The sequence below is a fragment of the Buteo buteo genome, chromosome 25 (genome assembly GCF_964188355.1).
Source record: "Buteo buteo chromosome 25, bButBut1.hap1.1, whole genome shotgun sequence".
In the NCBI taxonomy this organism is placed as follows: Eukaryota; Metazoa; Chordata; class Aves; order Accipitriformes; family Accipitridae; genus Buteo; species Buteo buteo.
This window is the reverse complement of record NC_134195.1, coordinates 17,546,369-17,563,517: the sequence shown is the minus strand read 5'-3', so window position 1 is coordinate 17,563,517 and position 17,149 is coordinate 17,546,369. Positions and strand designations below refer to the sequence as shown.

Sequence of the window (17,149 nt, the reverse complement as noted above, 5' to 3'; positions counted from 1 at the left end):
TACATAAAAATAGTACACATTTATGCAGCCTCAAAAATGTAATCAACACATACTAAAACATATTAAAGAAAATAATCTTATGGAATTCAGCAGCACAAGCTCACTGAATCAGCACATTTTTATGTTAGAATAATGTATTTTTAAAACTCACTTTATCAACACCAGCACTTAAAATATAATTCCCCTTTTTGTTCCATTTCAGGGCAAATATTGGACCTTTATGTTGACCTAAGGTGCTTGCAAGGTTACCTGGAATAAAGAAAAGGTTAATATTACAAATTGTTTACAAATTAGCCAAATTACAGTTCACTGCTGTTTGATGCTAAAGAACAGTAAATGCTGTTTGACTTACCATCTTCTGTCCATATTCTTGCAAAACCATCATACGAGCCTGTAGCCAATAGTGTTCCATCACTCTGTTGGGATATATACAAATGGCAAAGGTCGATACTAGAGGAAATCTGTTTCAACCAACCTTTTCCTTTCCCTTCCTTTCCTTTTCTTTCTTTTTAAAGGTTTGTGCATTGTGATTTATGGGAAATCTGAGTCCACACATTGAGACAGATTATACTATGATTTAAACTAAAGGTTATTACTGCAGACAGCAAGGAGAAAATAAAAACCCCTAACGTACTGTGAAATACTGGGCTACACCATCAGATACGAGTCATTTAATCAAAAGGATTAGAAAAAGAAAACAAGATGTAACAAATTCTATGGGATTCTTCCAGATAACAAACAGATACTACTTCTTAGACATAAAGAGCCTATAAAACATCAACAGATCATCTAAATCCTGTCTAAATCCCAGTTCAGTGAAATTCGGGCACCGATACTTGAAAGAAGGACCTAAACACCTAAGCCACCTACACTCACGGTTAACACCTCAAATGCTGTCTACCACCAAAGAAGCTGCTTCCTACCTGTCTGAACACAGACTCCCACACATGCTCAGAGGCATAGTACCATGATGGAGAGCCTGAGAAAAGTTGGATTCATGGGTCCCAATTAGGAGAAAGAAAGCCCAGGAACTGTAATCAGCAAATTACATGTGTTGTGCTGAAGGAAGACCTTCACTGAAGGATGTATCTCCTGTGCAGCCAACGATGCTAGAGTTATTGGGCCAGAATGAGAGTAATTAAAAAGGAACTTGACTCCGCAATCTGGTGAGACAGGTACTGTTAGAGCTGGGCATTTAGTCTTTAACATTTCAGCACCTGGATTAGGAGTGAGATTCACCCCATTTATCTCCAGGCATCCAGAACATGGGAGTTAGTTTAGGAGAGTAACCTAGTCTCCCTCTATAACTAAGAGCATCACACACCTCTGGAGTGTAATTCATGATCCCACTTGCTTTAGACTTCTGCCCAGACCACCATGAAGGCACATGTCTCTCTTTCTGTTGACTTAGAAGGAGTCTAGGTGACTTGTTCAGATGGTTATATCTAAGGGAGTTGAATCCTACCCTTGGTACCAAAGGACATGATTTGAATATGGCCTTTAGAAATAATGTTTCTTATTATAACATGAATCACATAAACCAGAGAAGAACTGATTTAATATCACCAGTGTGAAATTTTCACAGTGAAATATGATTAATATTGTGGTTCTAACTACACAATAAAGGCAGATAGCATTTCTAGTATCATGAATAGAAAATTAGGAAAAAGCATAAAATAATCCTTTGAAACGTATGTCCGGTCCAACCCTCCAAAAGCAGTGAGTCAGAGCATTTGTAGATTTAACTCAAATGTATAATGATGTAGGGGGAAAAATATCAAAACCTAAGCCAACTTCACTGTGATACACACTTATTGGGACCACTGATGAGAACAGAGGTGATACAAGCAAACAGAGAAAAGGGAAGGAAAGCTCAGGGACTACATGTACTTTATCCAAATTTGTTGGTGGTAATTCACATTCTTTGGAAAACTCTCAGTAAGTTGGAAGCACTTCAAGTGTTTAAATTAGGCATATTTCCTTACATTAAGTACTAGCACAATGCAAGTGAAGTATCAGTGATCAATTAGGTCTGTAAAGGCAAGGAACTACTACAGGAAATACTAGAGGATGCCCTATATGTTTTGGACAACTTTTCTCATAACTGTTCTGCACCTTTGCATGTTTTCCTCTTTCAGTTACTCTTTTCCTACTACTCAATGCAGTTTTTCCCAACTATTTTTCTTCACTGTGACATTCACAGGAAACAAGTAATGAATATTCTTGGGTTTTACCTTTAATTGCTTTGTTAACCTACCTCTGCTTTCTGTACTATTCACCAACTTCTTGCATTGTGTCAAGTATAAAATACATAGGGGAAGCTGATTTGTGCAGTGGCCTTATCTTTTACTTTTGTGAAGCACCTAGCTCACCTGAAGGACAATAATATTGCCATAAAGATTAATCGAATCTTGGTCTCTGGCCAGCCACTGAGACTGTATGTAACCACTGAGAATCCTTTCTGGTACTTAATTTTTAATCTGTTTTCCTATGAAAACAAGACCAATGTGATCACTCTGTCTGTACTAATATCAGCAAAACAGAGAGAACGCAAGTGATCTCAAAATTAATTAAGGTTCCTGCAAGGTGTTGTAAGTTCTTTTTACAATGCTTGGTGGCAGAAAGGAGACATGAAGCAGCCTTAAAGCTGCCCAAAGACACTGCCCAGACACTGGGGATCCTTAACAATACCTGTCCTCTCTGCTCACTTCAGTCTTCTCTGTGCAGGACTGTATTATCTAAGATAGAAGGTTTTGCAGGATGAAAGTAAAAAAGGAATCAGGCAAGTCAGTTCCACCCAGAAGGTGGGTAGGTAAAGAGAGAATGACTACACATGTGCCTACCAAGACAAAGACAATAACGTGAACATGTTTTGCTATGCACAGCATAATTCAAATGAAAGAGGGTCTTGATAGTCCAACTTTGGAAAAAGCTTTGCTGGTGCTTGTATCTCCTTACATGCCAAAATAAAGTAACTATGAAATGCAGATACATTATTAATCAGGCTTCACTACTACATAGATTGCTTGTTTAATCTTCATTCTTACAGTTAGCCAAGTTTATTTTTACCCATGCTTCTAAAATAGAGATATAAATACATCGTTATTAAGCTTGAAGATGGCAACAGCCCTGGAAAATTATAGCATGTAGGGGAAAGTTCAGCCTATTATGAGTATTTGAAACAAGAGGTCAGTAGGTTAGGACAGAGCTCTGGTCACCTCAGATATAAAAGATATGGAGCAGCAGCTGTAATTGCCTCTGAATTAAATTTAGACAGTTAAAAACCATGCACAGTCTTAGAAGTTAGCTTACATTCCAGTCCAATGAAGTCACATCCTTATTGCTGGGGACATCGTGTCCTCCTTCTCTTATGCAGTGCCTCAAAACTAGTTGAGTGGAACCGCTGTTGCTGTTTTCATTGAGATTCCATATTCTGGCCGTTGAGTCTCCGGATCTATAAAAGCAATTGTGCAGAGATGAAAACTCCTCTTGGTGGCGACCCAGCAAACAATGAAGAACCTCTATTTCTGTTTTCATTGAGAGAACATCACAGCCTTTAAAAAGTAATTTTTCTTTCCAACCCTTCCTGTACTCTGTATACTTTTTAAAAAATGCAAACACAAATTTAAATTATACATATCATCTGCACCCACATCATCATTTGCTTTATTCAGAGAATTTTTACCTAAAATACATTTGCTTGCTCTCTACATTTCACACTTCATGCCTGAAGTCGGTATCGCCGTAACTGAGACAGTCTGGGGGAACTCCGCAAGACAAACGTAACGCCGTGGAGATCCCAATAAAGACAGAAACACAAAAGCTGCACCCACAAAAAGCGTGCACAGTCCCAGTAGCTCCCAACGGCTCGACGAGTCCCTGGCGTTCCCCCGGTGCTGTGGTAGGCTCTGACCACGGCGCGGCAGGACCTCCAGGGTCGCCTTGGCAGCACCCTCAGGGAAGGGGACCTCGAGCAGCGTGACAAAGGTGCTGCGGTGCCACCTCCCTGGTCCTGCCCGCGCTCCTCTGACACCTACTGCAGGAGCAGGAGGTGAACTTAAGGCTGCCTTTAATTTGGCCATGGCCCTTTCATAAGGGACTTCTGCTCAGGACAGACCAGAACACAGCCTCTGGCAGAAGCTGTTTGCAAAACAGCCTCTCAGCACTAAATTAAGGTACAGAACCTCAAGATTAGGAAAGTAGAAAGGTAGTTTAAATTAATTTTTAAAATTCATCTCCATTTCATTTTTAAAATTCAAGTGTACAGGCTCCTTTGCTGTCTGTAGCTTGGCTGCTTAGCTCACATTGTCCGAAAAAGTGGCAAAATATCTATCGACATAATAGAGCGAGACAAATACAGCATCAGGATTTTAATCTTTTTTATAGACTGAATCTTTTCTAGGGAGATGTTTGTATTCCAGGCTGAAACTCTGATTTTGTTTAGAAAAAGTTGTGAGGAGGAAGTAAAGCGTTTATCATAATCTGCTTGTAAATAATATATTTATTTTCACTTTGCATAAATCTTTCTTTCAATGAAAAACGTCTCTGAGGTCAGAAATCAATTTGCAATGGGGTGGAAGATACTGCGCTTTCTAGTTTATTGGGATTTGTCTCTTGCTCCCCCCTCTGCTGCTTTTTTTTTGAACAATCAATAACAACAACAACCAAAACAATCAAAGTACCCTGGATTGCTTGTTTTGTCCAGAGGGCAATTTTCATTTACATGCAGTAAGTAGAATCTTGGAGTAGAATTAGGATCTGTCTTGCATTTCCAAGAATTCATACAGTCTAGATGAAATTTCATTGTTGCTATACCTGATGTGTTAGCTTTTTCTTTTTTTAAAGTGATGACTAAAACGTCCTTTCCTATACACTAACAAGCAGAAAAAGTCTTCCTTCGAAGACTAAAAACCTAAGATCCATTTTTGCTTTGATAAGCCATGTTTTACTGAAAAGGAAATCCATTGCAAGAGAATATTAATTTTTCTTCTGGTCTACTAATAAAACATTTTAATTATTTATACTAGAAGTACCAGGCAAATTTTAAACATTTGACGTGTCTTTGAGTGCAAATATTGACCAAATATCGAACTTGATTATCTTTGTCTATTATTTTACCAATAGTTTAGCCAAATTTTATATGAACAACAGTTTAACTGTAAAAGCAAAAACCTCTCTGCCTGTGTCAGTGGCTCTGAGCTCTGCTGGGTCACGGCATGCCTGGAGAATGTGCCCCATCGCCTCTGAACCCTTTGAGTCAAGCTAAGATGTAATGGCTGGCCAGGGCTTTGCCAGCCTAACCACAAGCTACTGCTGTACAGCCATTCTTTAATTTTTGGCACCTATCTTTCATGTTAGTGATTAAGAAATAATTCGAATCAGGATAATTTTTGCCACCATACAGAGCTATGACTGTAATATAACTCCTTATTTTTTCAGAGGTCTGGAAAACTGAACAACAATTTTGCACATTGGCTAGAAAATAAATTTTTACTTGTGATAATTTACAATAATGGGAACATAAGTCTTTCATAGGCTTGCGCTATGGGTTAACATGCTAAGCAGGAAAGCCCTTCAGTGCTGGCTTCTCCACTATATAAGACTCTGGGCCAGTCCTGCCCTGATTGTAATAATCCAGTTTGTTACCGGACCCTGTGAATAAAGTACTCAGTCACTTGGCTATCAAACACAATATCCTATTTGCTAGTTCTAAAAGGGTTATGTTTTGTTTTTCAACAGTTTTATTTAGTCAGTTTTCTGGCAATGCTTGGGCAATCTTATTTTCCAGTATTTTAATTTTGTTTTTCCATTTTCTTCTTCCTAAGGCTACATAAGCTATTATGTGTCCCTGCAGAGAGGCTTTATAAGCCTACCAGTGTGTGGCAGGGGTATTTGTGTGTCTTCCCTTTTGTTGCTGGGGAAAAAAAAAAAAAAGAGTATTCTCTGCTCTGGAAAGTATTCCGATTTCTGTTGAATGATTCAGTGAACCCTGCCTTATTAGAGGACCATAGTTCAAGCACAATTCAGAAAGATATTTAATCTCCTTAGCCCACAGAAGCATTTCTATCTGCATGATAAAGCAGCTCATTCCAACATGCAAGTCATGAACACTTGAGTAATAGGTATACTGTTCTGCACTATGGTAGAGTACTGCCAAATTTTAGGAAGGCTAGTTCTGAAAGAATTTTATTTCATGCTCTCTAGCCCCGGTATAATCATGAATCAAGATGGACAAATGTTTGCAGAATTTTATTTGTGACATATAAAATCTCCATTCCATAACTGTCAGCGTGGAGGTTAAAATAGCTGCAGCTGGGGTAAAGAAATTTGCAAGATGGTTGTTGAACCTTGGTATTTCTAATCTTCAGCTGCAAGTCCTATAATCAGTGTTATTTTGATATGCAATATTGCTAACGTGCATTTAATACTTCTGGCTCAAACAGGTTAGACTTTTGATTAGTTTATTTTAAAAGAGATTATTAAAAGCATAAAGGGAAGGAAAATCCTCCTCATAATGTACACATCTAACTTCTCCTTAATAAAGCAGGTCTCTTAAAGTAAGCACTTACACTTCCTAGGCAGTCAGTAGAGGGAAGTGCCTCGGAAGTATCCAGAGGGACATCTCTGTCCCACCGACTCTACAACATTGCTCCCAGCAACAGGTTATTCAAGTGGACCTCGCCTAATAGCTGATGGCTTTGCATTAATGGATTTGATGCAATGAGGAAACTGGCCCCAGTAAAGTCACCTGCTAATGAATAAGCACTTACAGTTAGCAGAATTAACACCTGGTGCTGACTAGGGGGGCGATGTGTGAAATCAACCCCCTCAACCCGCTAATTCAAAAGGATTATTCAGAAAGGTAATTCCCAGTGGATCCTAAACCACCGATATGAGAAATACAGTAACTCAAAGTATTATATAAAACCCACAGTGATGACAGGAGAGGGCCTAGAAACATTCTGTCTTGATTCTAACAGAGACAGCCATAACTGAAAGATCTTGGACAACAGCTTTCGTGGCTAATTATTTTGCTGACTATGGAGAGCAAAGGTGCACGGAGCACTCTGCAAGAGACAAAGTTCCCCTGTGTGAAAGAGGCCAGTATAGATCAGCAAAGATAAGCAACGATACCTACTGTTGGATTTTGGGAATGAGGCCAGGTCCCTCTGCTTCACAGCTACAAGAATTACTTGAAGGGCATGGCGGGACGTAACAGAATGGAGCGCGCTCTTGGAAGCAGCAGTTGAACATGCTGACAGAAACATCCTAAATTCAACTGGAAAAGCTTTTGGAGTTCAAGGCTCTAGCAGCCTTGACATTCACAGTCCGTCCACTTCCATACTGGGAAATTCAAGCATGTTCAGGAACACTCTGGGTCACTGGACCATGATGACCTATGCTAGAAAACTGATAGGTTATTCCCTGGCCAGATTTTGGCCTGTTTTAATTAGCACTCTTGCTCCGGGCCCTGATGTTCTCTCTGAATAACTCCTGGGCATGGCTTGGTGGTTACAACGTCCAGAGACGATTCCCAGTGTGCAGTTTGTTTGGCAGCCAGGACCGTTTGCTAGCACAGACACCGGCCGTTCTGTGCCAGTTGGCCTCAGTGCCTAGGAATATTCCCAGGCATGGTTAGTTTACTAATGCGGACGTAGCCGTAATGGGTTTCTGCACTACCCAGGGAACATAACCATCTGTAACAATTTACATGTGTCATAAAATTAAAACTTAGATATTGAAAGACATCTCATGGAAGAAATCAGTCTTTGAGGAGGAAGACAATTGGCTTTTAAGAGCAAAATTGGAATTACGGTCAGGAATGGCCAAATCTTGAGATTTAGCCAAGTACCTACTTTGTTGTTTTTTTTTTTTTTTTTTTTTTTAACCTGTCCAAAACACTTTATGCAACTACTTGTTTTAGAATGTTGATTTCCTTCATAAAGGGTAATTAATCCTGTTACATGGCTGTATGTATGCACTTTACTGTACTATTACAATGCTTCTGTTCAAAACATCTAAGCATTCTTCTCATGGGCATCTGGTGACAGTCATGCCTTTGATAGCCTTTACTGGTATTCCTAGTCTCCTCCATCCTCCACTTCAAGGGTTATGGGTGTGGCGGAGGAAGAAGAGCACCTACAGAATATATTTTTTCTGGCTATTTGATCAGAGAAATTCCTGTCTCCACAGTTTTTTGGGTTTTTTTTTTTTTTTTTTTAAACAGCCCTTTGCAAAGTCCAGAGAGTATATATTCCTTTGCTAGCCTTCACACCCTAAAAATCATAGCAATTGGTAGATGGGACATCAAATATCAAAATCCCTTTCTACCAGTGGGATACTCACTAATCTGGAAACCAATGCTCTGGTTTAGGGTAATTCATTCTACAAACAAATCCCCTTACACAGCTTGCTTCAGATTAGGTTGTGAACCTGCATTATTGTTTCAGTGCTTTGAAGATTACATCAGGTTGCTGTCTAAACTGCCGCTAATTGGTAGAAAAATTTATTGCTTGTGTAACAAGGCTTGAAGAAAATAATTTGCCAGGAATTGAGATTCGATTGTGCTAGGCACTTTATAAACAGAACAAATGTGTTATTTCCTTTATTTAATAGTTAGGTTTTTATATGCCTTTTTTAAGAAGACAACAGATGGGTACTATCAGGCAGATGGGAAACCAGAAGAAAACTATGGACTGGGCAGCACAATATGGCTATTACAGAATCTAACAATTCAGTGTTCGTGCATCAGACTAACTGCAGTTTTCTTTTTTGAAGCATTACTTTGTAAAGGACAAACAGAACTGCAGCATATTGTAGATCTCGGGGAATTTCTCCCCCTTGTTTAATTGGTGCTGTAACACATAGTTTACCTGTAGATGATAGCTTGCACTATTTTTATACCAGACATCTCAAATGCTTCTTCGTGCAGTGGCATAATCAGTCACTCAGCTCTCTTCCTTCAGTTTCATTTTCTTCTGTGCATTCTATGCCATTTAACTCATGCAAGCTTCATCAGGCACTCGCTGCTGCATCACCTGAAGGCTAACTGCATCACATACTTTGTCTCTTATGAGCAGGCTAAAATCTGATCAAGACGCACATGGATCTAAATTGTTCGCATTTTCATTGCATTGCCATTAGTCTGCATGAGACACAGCACCTGACTGTACTTTCTAAGCATGCACGTATTTATGTGCTTCCAAAATCAGTAGCAAAGCTTATAACCACGCATGTATTTATGTGCTTCCAAAATCACTAGCAATGCTTATTAAGAAAGACCTATTACACTGAAGGTAAAGCTTAATTGAAGGGATAGTGAGATGGTACTGCTCTATCTTAGACTTCTGAGTAATGGTTCTGATTATCACCCTCCAGGTTTACCTGAAGCTGTGTAAGATATCACTGTCCCAGGGATCCATCTACCAATGCTTAGCACCCTGTAGCAAAGTTAAACACTCACTGGTTCCTCAGTCACTGCAATGCATACTCTGGTTTATTAACTGGTCCACCATTTAAACTATGCACACTAGGACTCCGAACTACAGATCCTAGGGAAGCAGTCGAGTACGGCAAGCACTGGCAGAGCAGTGACTCAGATACCGGGAAGGAGTTACCAATGCTAAAGCCAGCAGCTGAGGTCTGAGCACCTATACTTAACTCCCTATGTAATGAGTTGAGAGATGTAGGTACCTGCAGAGGGACAGAGCACTTGAGCAGATGCCTAATTTCAGCTGTGCAGATATTCTCCAGAATAAAGCAGCATCTTCACTTCATCTCAGGCGCCACCAGGTGTCCCTAAAGAATAATTCTGTATGGTATCCTTTCGCCCCACCGATTGTCCTTTAGATAATAATGTGGGTGTGCTAACTGATCACCTGCAGACTGTTCTCCATAGAATTCAAATAAATACCATAATGGATAAGTTTACTATTAAATAGTATATTGTTTAGGATGACAGGGCTAAAGGAGATCTATTATATCAACAAATACAGTCCCTTTATTTGAATGATCCTAAATATGAGAGCTATTTTTCTCAAGACAGCCCGTGACATTCTAATTCAGCTTGTCTCCACTGCAGGAAAGCTCTTCCAGATTTTACGAAATCTTCTCTAGATTTTCATCTTTAATAAGAAACAACCATGAAAACAATTTAATGAGGTTAACTAAATTCTTCTTAGTTTTCGAGGTTTTCTTCACTACTAGGCCATGATTTAACATCTACGGGTAGTCAAAGCATTTAGGCATACATTGAAAAGTTAGAGGAGTAGTACAGGAGCGTGTTTGTTCAGGATCATTTGATGTTGATCTACAAATCATTATGGAGGCAGTAACATTTCCTGCACATCACAGATTCTTTGCCTTCCCTTGATTCACTTATTTTTCCTTGAAAAGATACTCTCAGATTTCAGCTGGGACGATTAAGGAGTATCATATGTTACAGTTCTTCCACATTTGTCAATCCTAATTTTTATTTATTTATACATTAAATAAATCTCTTTTTATGGCTTACTCAACTGTATGCTGGGAAGGGACAATCTGCGTGAAATAACTGTTTTATACTTGCCTATTTTAACTGGAGACTGACCTTAATGATCACGACTTCCCTTCTTAATAATAATCATTTGCTAGGGATAAGTAATACTGCCATGCAATATTGCCTGAGACACTAGAAAACTGAGTGGGTAGAGGAATACGGTTAGCAGAAAATACAGCAAATGCATGGCATAGGAGCGTGGCTGCTATTACTGCTCTTGTCTATCATGGGGTTGCCCAGGGACCCTATCACAAACCAGAAGACCCACTGAGCCTATGGAAAAAAAAAGAGCTGAAACTCAGAGTTTTTCATCCCCAAACCCTACATACAGTTTTTGCAAATTCTATCACTATATCCACTTAAAATTAGTAAAAAAAGATACTTAGTGCTACAGATGCTAAAAGTACGATCAGGCCTGGACATTACAGAAATGAAGCATATTCAGCAGGATTCTGTTTTCTAAAAATCCAGTTTGTTGTCTGAAATTATTCTTTGGAAATGTCAGTCTTTACTCTTGTAGAGATCTTGTGCTGTTTATCCAACCTGGTATTTATTTCTCCTATTTATTGTTTCCTATCTGCACTCTAATTCCTTGTTTTCATGTGTTAAGTCAACAGAGAGATGACTATTCTGATGATCTTGCAAAAAGCTGGAAATAAAAAAGGGACTCTCTTCCTTGTAAGAAATGTGTTCTGATACTGCTAAGCAACTTTAAGTGATGAAGACCCATTTATCTCTAACGTGTATCAGCTTTCCTCCATGCTCCCAGCTAGACTTCTTAGATTTAGCCTTCATTTTAAGGTTTAACTTTAAACATGAACAAACACAGATTCCAACAGTGTCTGTATATAGCTCTTGGGGTATGTTTACATTAGCATTTTGGTTTGGATCAAAAGCACTTTTTGTAAGTCAGTCTCCTGACTGTCCCACTCACCATGCTTTGGTTGCCATTGCTGAGCAGGCCTGCAGAACACAAACTAGACTCCTTTCCAATGACACTCAACCAAAACATGCCCTCAAACCACTCCTTAATGTTCAGCTCATTGGACAAAACTAGGTCCAGCCTGAAGCCCCCCCTGTATGAACAGTGGTGACATAAGGTCCTCACACAACAGTGTTGCTCTACAGATCTACTCCTGTTTGTGCACCACGCTAGTGCAGACATAGCCAAAGAGAACTCTGATTTAGAGTCTCCATACTTTTAAAAAGAAAACATGGATGCCAAACTTTGAGACACCAATGTGAACCATTAACCAAGAGCAGCAGATTACATGAACTTCAAATACTCTGAGAATTACCCATAGTTATTTTAAAAACCTTTAAGAAAATGTATGTGTGTTCAGGGCCACAGAGCGCACATCTTAAACGTGCAAATGCTTCATATTCTGCGTCACCTTATAATTACTTAACTGCTACATAGGTACAGTACTGCTGAAAAAAACAGCTTCAGGCTGAAAAAACAGTGAAAAGAATACTCATTCTTCTCTAGTATACACTTGCAAGTTCTTGCATCTCTAAATACATTCTAATTGCAGCAGCTGGTTCCAGTCATTGTCTTACCCAGATGCTAGCAGGTCACTGACAGGGTTCCAGGCACAGATGAACACCTCTGATTCATGACCCCGAAGGACTGTTGCTTTGTTAGGAGGAATTTCAACATCCCCGTCAATTTCCATTGGCTTTGAATGATTATCTGTAAGGAGATATATCACAATAAGTAGTTTTCAAGGTGCTGTTAGGTCTGCTTTAAAAGACTTTAGGCTACCCATGGCCTAAAGCTTACAGCAACGTATACATTACAAATAATATTCTGTGTTGTGTCATTGACCATATTACTCTATTTTGTTCCCTATGATGATTCAAATTTATGGTATTTCCTCAAAATGTAGAGCTTCCCAAAATATTTTGTATAAATGCACGTAGCTTTTCTTCCAAAGAATAGTTAGCATTTATTTCAGTATAGTTTTTTTTTTGAAGCTGGCTTCGTTAAAAATGACTTACAGATTTATTAAAGTAGCAGACTGCCAGGTTTGAGAAAAGCTTTATGCTGTTTTTTTAAAAAAGTAACATACAGCACATACTTTTTCTTACACAGCGTCCTGTAAGTAATACATGCGCTACTCGCAGATGAAGAATATACCAAGTAAGGGCTTAATTCCCTGAGCACGGCAGGGGAACAGTGAGTGCTCATCTTATCAAGGATATCAAAATATATGTAAAGGTACCAACTGAGGCACAGATATACTTAACCTTCATGCTGTAATTCTGGGGTTCTTTAGACTGCAGTCTAAGTAACTTTGTTTTATAAAGCTCTTTCATTTCCTTAAGGAAAAAAAAAGTGAATTTAAAATGATGGATTCCTCTTAGTGGCAGCAATTCATTCCAATTTGCATCATGAACCATGTTTTCACTCCAGATTTTCATTGCTTCAGTATAAATCTTCCTCATTCGGCTCAAACTACGCTTCCTGGCAGCAATGCAAGATTATTATCCTCTGCAAACAAGACACCAACCAAGGACAGGTAACACACTGAAACAGCAGATGTTACACACAGAAGTGTGGCCCATTTCGCAGAAAGCATATCCAAGAGCGGACAGCTGGCAGGCTGGGGGAAAGGCAACCTCATGTTATCTAATCAATGCCTTGGCCAGCCGATCTGCTCTGATTGATCAAAATGCAAGTTCTCTTCCTGGGTTAAGTCTTTTAGTTAGTCATTCTTTAATCACATATGGAGATCTATAGGTTCGCAAGTGGAATAATTATGCTCCTTTATTGCCACATGTTTATGGCATTTAAAATCAGCCATCTGTCCTGATACTCAAGCTCTGCTGAGCTATTGCCCATCGACTGGCAAAACAGACTGTGACGCTGCACAACTGCCATCAGAAGGAAGATCTCCAGATTTCTACCCTTACCCAGGCTTTCAAATACCCTGTTTTGCTCTGCCTAATTTATGCTGAGTCACACAAGTAGCACTTCTCATTGCATGTTTGGTTAGGTACCCTATTAACTATGTCTGTGCCATACCTATGCCATAGATGGAATGGAATTCGCATGTAATTCAACGAGTAGCATAGCACCGAGTAGCAAAATTAGAAAACAACTAACAGTGGTTTCACAGCTCACATTTCTAATTCAAAATATCTGTATTTTTAACTACACTTATTACTTATGGACTTGTTGCATAAAACTAAACATATTACAAATGCCTATTTGTAAAATCTACACCTATGCTGAGTCTCTATTTAAGCACTGTCCTTGATAATTCCCTATGTGTATAACTGCTAAAATTAATACTGTCAAGATATACTAGTACTCGAGATTTAGCCTGACACTAGCAGCTGGGAACTTTGATATGTTATTCTCAGCAATCAGGGCAATGATGAGCAAGGCACTATTAAAACCCATCAGAAGATACGAGTCTAGAACTTGCAATCCTCTATTTCTCAGCACAGCACAGAATCACCAGGTTGAAAGCATATTTTCATGAGAAAAACAGCAGCATGGTAATGGCTATGCATTCATCTGTGTCCTGTTCACAGTGTGAGTTGGAAGCTGGGGGTAAATCAAGAAGAGCTTTCAAGTGTTATAATTTGAAATATTTAAATGAGATGCTACTCTTACCACATACGATCCTACTGTTACCTGCCTGGCTCTAAAGGCAGAGCTGCTTTTCACTCTCAAATAAAACCAAATGACAGCTTAGAAACAGCATTACTCCAAGGTCCCAGAGTCACAAGGTGCTATCAGAGCAAGGCCATCTGATACTCAGAAATATGTTTCGTTTGTACATGGCCAGATGGAGGAACCTAGATACACACTTTGAATGTTATTAACTGCTATGAAAAACCCCCACAAACAGTCATGCTGTGAAAAAGAAACCTTGATCGGCTGATACCTGCATTAGTACATGCAAGACTGACTGGCCTCTGGGAGCAATGAAATACCTGCAGGATTATTTTCTATTGTCTTCCAGTAATGATTTTGACACTATAGCTTTGGTGGTTCAGGGGAAAAGGGAGGGAAAGATGAGGATTCTTTCAGAAATCGTTCGCAAATGCTCACATTGTATGTCTTTTCTTCCTATTTTCACTGGTAGTCAGGAATGTTCATATTTAGTGTTACTGTTAAACACAAAAATTAAAATGCCCTGTTGAACAAACGGGACAGTTCATGCGTCTCCGATACTGCTTCAGGCTCTTAGATTCAGAGAGACACTAGCAATATAAAATGGATACGATTATGGTAACAACAAAGAACTGTGGCAACCCCTGAGGACAAGACAGCACCCTTGTAAGGGTGCTGAGCTCCTTACACAGCATGAGCTCTTGCGAGCCCTGGTCTCGTGAAAATTTGGCTTTCCTATGGATGCAGCAACAATGTGTGCATGGAGAATGAGAATAAATAGGTAAGTAAGATACAGTAACCATCAAGAATAGGCTTCTTTTTTCTTAAAGCATCTTCAGAGTAGAAAGCTCTTGGTTAAGACCTCATTTGCACAAAGAATGCTTCTGAGGGTGTCGCTGAAAGAGAGGACAGTTCTACCGAGTGCAACAGACCCTCAAACTGAAGTCTGCAGGTCACATAGTGGAGGACTCTGCCCAAATATTAACACAAACCATTTTCCAAAGGCCAGAGACTCTTTGGTTAAGTCTGCGCTGTATTATTCAAATTTTTTTCCTCAAATGTATTAAAAACCCCATCACTGGAAAGTAAAAGTCATATTCCCCCAAACTATTATGATGAAGCTTTTTAAAAAAAACCAAAATTCTAACATACCAGTAATATTAACTCTATTTCCTCCAAAGTAAAAAAACCATGTATTTTTAAGATCTTACCAGTGCTAACCCTGTCTTTTCTTAGGAAATGTGTTTTTTCACTTAAATCTTTGACAGGGATTTCACTGAAGTTGTTCTTTACGGCTGTAGTTATAATAAATGAACTGGGCTCAGTCTTTTTTCCAGAGCTTTATTTTTCTTCAACCCAAGCCAATCCTTGCAAATATAATGAAACAAACGACACTAAAAATATTTGAGTTGGAAAACAATCCAAAGTTTGGCTCCATTTCTACATGCCGATTTTTATTTTTTCTACTAATTTTTAATGTGACCCAAAGCTGAAAACACTACTCAGGAAGCGGCAAGAGAAGGCAGCAATTTTATTTATTTAGTATTCGAATCTGCACCTCAAACTGCTGTTATTGTTAGATTTTTTTCTGGCTCTTCCCTTTCTTAAATCAAATCACCCTATCATATTATATTGATAACACCACATACAAAAAAAATATTAAATATATTAACACTTTTTTGGGAAGACTTATAGTGTCAGGGAGAACTCCATGTCAGAATAAATGCAAACTAGGTAACTTCCCAAAGACATCTCTTTCACCTGCTCCCCCCATCTTGCTTTTTTATGACAGATATGACTAAGGACTAGCACACTATCCAAACCCATCCCACTATATGCCAGTTCTGCGGAATCCAACAACAGTGAAAATGAAGGTTTGGGAAGTTTCTCACACCTTTCGTATCAGCGGTCTTTTCTACCCAGCCGGTCTCCCAGCTTCCACCTTACCTATTTTACATCCTATCCTAAACTTTCGTCCAATCCTACCCTAAACCTTTTGTCCTAAGCTAAGCTCTTTGCCTTAGTCTATCCTCGACTCTCTGAATGTGGTGATAAGGGAAAAGCTAAGGCTGGATATACAGTTTGCCCTGCATAAGCAATGAAAAGGAAGGGTATGACCCTTTTGCTATTTCATTAATGTAACTATATTTTTCTAACTATACTACAAAAGAGGGAAATACAATTGTAAGTGTTAATCAGACCCAGCCAGTAAACTGCCAGCTAGATTTGTTAGTCTTTATTTCTAGTGGTTTCTGGTAATTATGGAGGCAGATCTCTTGGACTTTATTTAAACAGGTCTGTTTGAGGGTGAGAATGCCAGTTCTGCAGTTCTGTGTGCATCTCCCCTGTATAATCCTCATCTGAGTTGTGCCACATCCCCTTGCTGATATCCTCTGAATGCCTCAGACAGAAAGGTTATAGTCCTCCCAAGGCGAGGGAGGCACACAGATCAGAGAGTGGGCTACCCATGGATTTCTCAGCAGCTTCTCTCCAAAGCCTCCCTCTCCTTAAATTGCCGAGCTCACCTCTTCACCCAGGATGACCACCTGGCACAAGAGCAGCTGTCAACAACACATGCCAGCTGCCCAGCTACTCCTCAAAGACTTTCTGTCTTCCCATTGCCGCTGCTCAGTTAACTTGTCTGTCTGGTAGGCTGCTTAGCCACAGTAACGCTTTGAAATTTGTTGTCTGGTGGAATCTCATTCATTGACACATATCCTACCCCTGCGAAATTTTACTGGACAACACGGTATCATGTTCTTGCATCCTGCTCCAGACAGAGCTATTGGATGATATTAAGTCATACAGGACTTCTCCTCCTCAACTCTCCAAGGAAGGTCTGCAACTGTTCATGAAAATCCTTCTATTAAAAATTGCCGAGAGAATTATTATTTTTTAATAATAAATTGGCAGATCTGAGAATCAAGGCTTAGAGCGTGGTCATACATCTGAACTGATCTGCAAGGCTTTTCTCTTATTAATAC

The 17,149-nt window shown here is 39.3% G+C and overlaps 1 protein-coding gene across 2 annotated transcripts in view; it reads right to left on the bottom strand.

Moving 5' to 3' along the window:
* Nucleotides 1–17,149, bottom strand: part of TBL1X (transducin beta like 1 X-linked) — a 203,545-nt gene that overhangs the window by 17,746 nt on the left and 168,650 nt on the right. For both annotated transcript variants that reach the window (XM_075057375.1, XM_075057374.1), the window contains 4 exons: nt 12,098–12,230; nt 3,313–3,454; nt 353–416; nt 152–249 (listed from right to left, as the gene is read on the bottom strand). In XM_075057375.1, the coding sequence (XP_074913476.1) occupies nt 152–249; nt 353–416; nt 3,313–3,454; nt 12,098–12,230 (437 nt within the window). The remainder of the gene's footprint in view (nt 1–151; nt 250–352; nt 417–3,312; nt 3,455–12,097; nt 12,231–17,149) is intronic.